The sequence below is a fragment of the Sitophilus oryzae genome, unplaced genomic scaffold (assembly GCF_002938485.1).
Source record: "Sitophilus oryzae breed Bouriz unplaced genomic scaffold, Soryzae_2.0 scaffold_776_pilon_pilon, whole genome shotgun sequence".
NCBI lineage: Eukaryota > Metazoa > Arthropoda > Insecta > Coleoptera > Curculionidae > Sitophilus > Sitophilus oryzae.
In genome coordinates this window covers 2,035-5,641 of record NW_022147391.1, presented here as the reverse complement: position 1 = coordinate 5,641, position 3,607 = coordinate 2,035, and the positions used below count along the sequence as shown (strand labels likewise).

Genomic DNA, 3,607 nt, shown 5'->3' with positions numbered 1-3,607 from the left:
TATATACTTTTGTTATATTTTATCCAGCCGTTTTCAAAATATATAACTGGCAAATTAATGTGCATAGTTGGCCATGAACAAGAAATAATGGAGAATAGAAGAAATGACGCCATTTGGTTTATGCTCTGTCAAATGAGAAAATGTTAGTGTCATTAATAAATTGGCAGAAAATGGGTTATTCTGAACAAAAAAACTCACGGCTAGACGTTATCCTATATGGAAATTTTCGTTATATTTTCTTAGAGCTCTTGAAGCATTTCTTTCATTTAAATAAAATAATTCAATCATATCGAGTTTTTCTTGTTCAGAGTAGCCCATTTTCTGCCAATTTATTAATATGACACTAAAATTTTCTCATTTGACAGAGCATAAACCAAATGGCGTCATTTCTTCTATTCCCCATTGTTTCAACTAGGATTAAGTATTATTATTTATAATATCTTACAATGTAAAATTAGAATGTGAATTTGTTTTTTTATGTGTCCGTCTTGGCAGTCACCTTATTTTTATTCAAATAAAAATATTTTGTAGAATGTAGTAAAATGCTGTATGTGCACATTTCCTTGTCTATATAACCGACGTACAGAAATCGGTCCCGAATGAATAGTATGTTGTTTAGACCACCCCACTCGGCTGCGGTCGGATAGAGCGATTGACGGCTATATAGTAATATGCGTCCGGCACTGGAATACCAATGCTTTAAAACTTTAGGGAAAGGTTTTTTGGAGGGACTTGAGAAAGCAGCAGAAGCCAATATCAGCAACATCGTGAACTTTTCAAAGGGCTGGAAATGCTTTAACGCAAAGAAAGAATGGGAGGAAGATTTGGTACAATAAGGGTTTGGGGTATTGCAATGGGTCCAAGGCCTTCGAGCGAGGGAACAAACAGGATCCTAAACCCTAACAACCTAAAATAGCCTAATCACCATTATTCATATTTGTGATTGTTAAAAATTATAAACAACGGATGACATGAATGACACAACTTATATTTAGTAAGATACAACTTATGTAGATCATACTGTGTGTTCACAAAAGAGACTCAATATACATATCTAGCATAATAATAATTTTAGTAACCTCCTAACTATTAATTTATTAATTCCCTCTCATTTATCAGTATGTGCATTTTAGAATAACCAAACTATAAGTGGAATGAATAGAATTACCTAAAAATGTCTTGTAGCAATCTGATATGCTCTACATCAAGTTTATTTTCTATGACGCTATCCAAAAGCATGTTGACCGCATCAGGTGTCCTTCCACTGACACAAATCAATCTAGGAATATTATCCAGAGGTTTTCCTTGGTTTACTTTCTTCTTGGGATTATGTCTTAAGAGTACGTGGCAGTTTCCGCCACCGAAACCGAAGCTGTTGATTCCTAAATAAGTTTATTTCAGATTTCGATAATTTTTCGATTTTCGATTTCAGTTATTATGATCGGGTAGCTCATATTACTGGTTAAATTTGATTTAAAGTTGTGTCATTTGAATTACATATTTGTGTCTGCCAATTTTATATATACAACTCGGATAATAGAAAGTTTATTGGATGATCCCCGACGAGACGTACCTATTAATCCCCTGTCATCCTTAAATTCGGTTTTGTCTGCAACTACTTTAATCATACCATCCACTAATGACTTTATACCTTCTCTTGGAGTATTGTAATGCAAATTTGGCGGTATATAGCCAGTTTCAAGTCCTATAAGAACCTATAAGAAAAAAATATAAGGTATTATCAAGTAAAGTTATCTATCTTCGATAATAAAGTTTAATAACTTGTAGACTACTAACTAGTATTTATTATACTATTTACTTAATTACAATGTAATAATAATCTGTTATAAAACTTTTTAACGGGAGATTCTTCTGAATTGTATTAAAAGAGAACTTCTAAATTGTATTAAGTTTTAATTAATAAATAATTTTCAGGATGTTCATATTTTTTTTATAGAAACGTGCAAATATTATGTAAGGTTAAAAAAATAAAATACAGGGTGGCGTACTAATTGAAAGAATTTTATAAAAAAATATGTATAGGGTGTCTACAGGGTGTCCCAAAAAAAGTTAGGCATCAAAGTTAGGGTTTTTATAATGGAACGCCTTACATATTAATAAATTTTCGGATTCTATGAACAAAATAAAAGTGAATTTCATTAAAGAAATATATGCCTAAAATGTAAGGATTTTGATATATTTTACATTTTGTGAAAATGAAAAATAAATTTTAAATTTCAAGAGCAGCTACCTAAATTGTAATTTACCCTGCAATTTACAATAACTACTGTATGTACCTTATACAAAGATTTTCCTAGATATTCTAATTTTAATGATTTTGCGTCAGTAGATCTTTATTATTTGATACAATCTAGGTGGCTTTGCTGTACCTTTTGTTAAAATAATAAAAACTAAAAGATGCAGTGTAAAATACTCAACGATAACAAAAAGGTAAACCTTTAAAACATTTTTTTTATTATTACAGAATTAGAACTAAACTATAAATGTATAATACTGTAAAAAAAACTAGATAGCTGAAATCAAATGCAACGCTCCGTTTCTTCCCAAGTAAGAAATTTTATTTTATAAAGGTTGTATAAACAGCTATGTGATCATTTTTATAGGATATCTCAATTCATATAACGTGCTATAAGACCGTAATATGATAGCTGTACAACCAAAAAGGCCCATTTTTATACAACAGTTTTGTAGTATAGAAGTTCTATAAAAAAGGTATACAACTCTTATGCAACTATTTTACACAGCGTCATGTAACTATTATAAAACCAGTTTTATTGTGTATTACGTGGTCACATCTAAGAAACAGAACAATAAAAACATTTGATCATTTAGCGAGGTAAAAGAGTATTTTATTTTTTACCGAAGAATATTAGGAGCAAATTATATTTTAAGCGTGTCGTAAAATGAATCTAGAGGATGTGGATTGTTAAAAAGGAGACTTTACTGGACAATGAAAATGGCTGGTAGAGCCAGAAGGTACAACAAATATGTAATATAAAAAATCATTAATAGGGTTTGAAGAGTAGGGACAATTCTTGTTGCGCCGAAAATTTTACTGGTAGATTATCGGTATGTATTTGGCAAAAAATTAAAGCGCTTTAATTTCGATTAAGGTTTACGTATAAATTTAAACAATAAAATAAAATAAAATTTTCAAAAATTTTTGTTTTTAATTTAATTAAACACTTTATTACTGTTATGTGGGAATCTTATCACAAAATAGTTTTCAAAAATAACATTTTAAAATATATTTTGATGTTTTTAATTTTGCTTCATATAATGGCGGCGATAGGCCATACAAAAATTCTGCCTTAAACATGGCGAATTATAATGCAACCATTTTATTATAAACGAATCCCTTAAATAAGTCTTTGTTGTAAAATAAAACGGTATAGGATAAATATCTATCATTACGCAGAATTTCCAGGCACTATAGAACTATTTTGGACATATTGAGATTTGTGACAAATAGATGTTGCCAAATCTCATTTGATTAGTATTTATACTAACAAACATGATCAGATTTTCATGGATTCATGCACGCAATGCATTTCATGCATGCCCGACGAGTGAGTGGCAACCTAAG

The 3,607-nt window shown here is 30.2% G+C and overlaps 1 protein-coding gene across 1 annotated transcript; it reads right to left on the bottom strand.

Annotated features, from left to right (window-relative positions):
* Positions 1-1,168: 1,168 nt before the first annotated feature.
* On the bottom strand, positions 1,169-1,715 carry LOC115888509 (fatty acid synthase-like; the record flags this gene model as incomplete). Its single annotated transcript, XM_030908259.1, has 2 exons — positions 1,169-1,382; positions 1,574-1,715. Coding segments are annotated over 2 exons (356 nt in total), but the record flags the coding sequence as incomplete, so codon positions are not given.
* Positions 1,716-3,607: the final 1,892 nt, after the last annotated feature.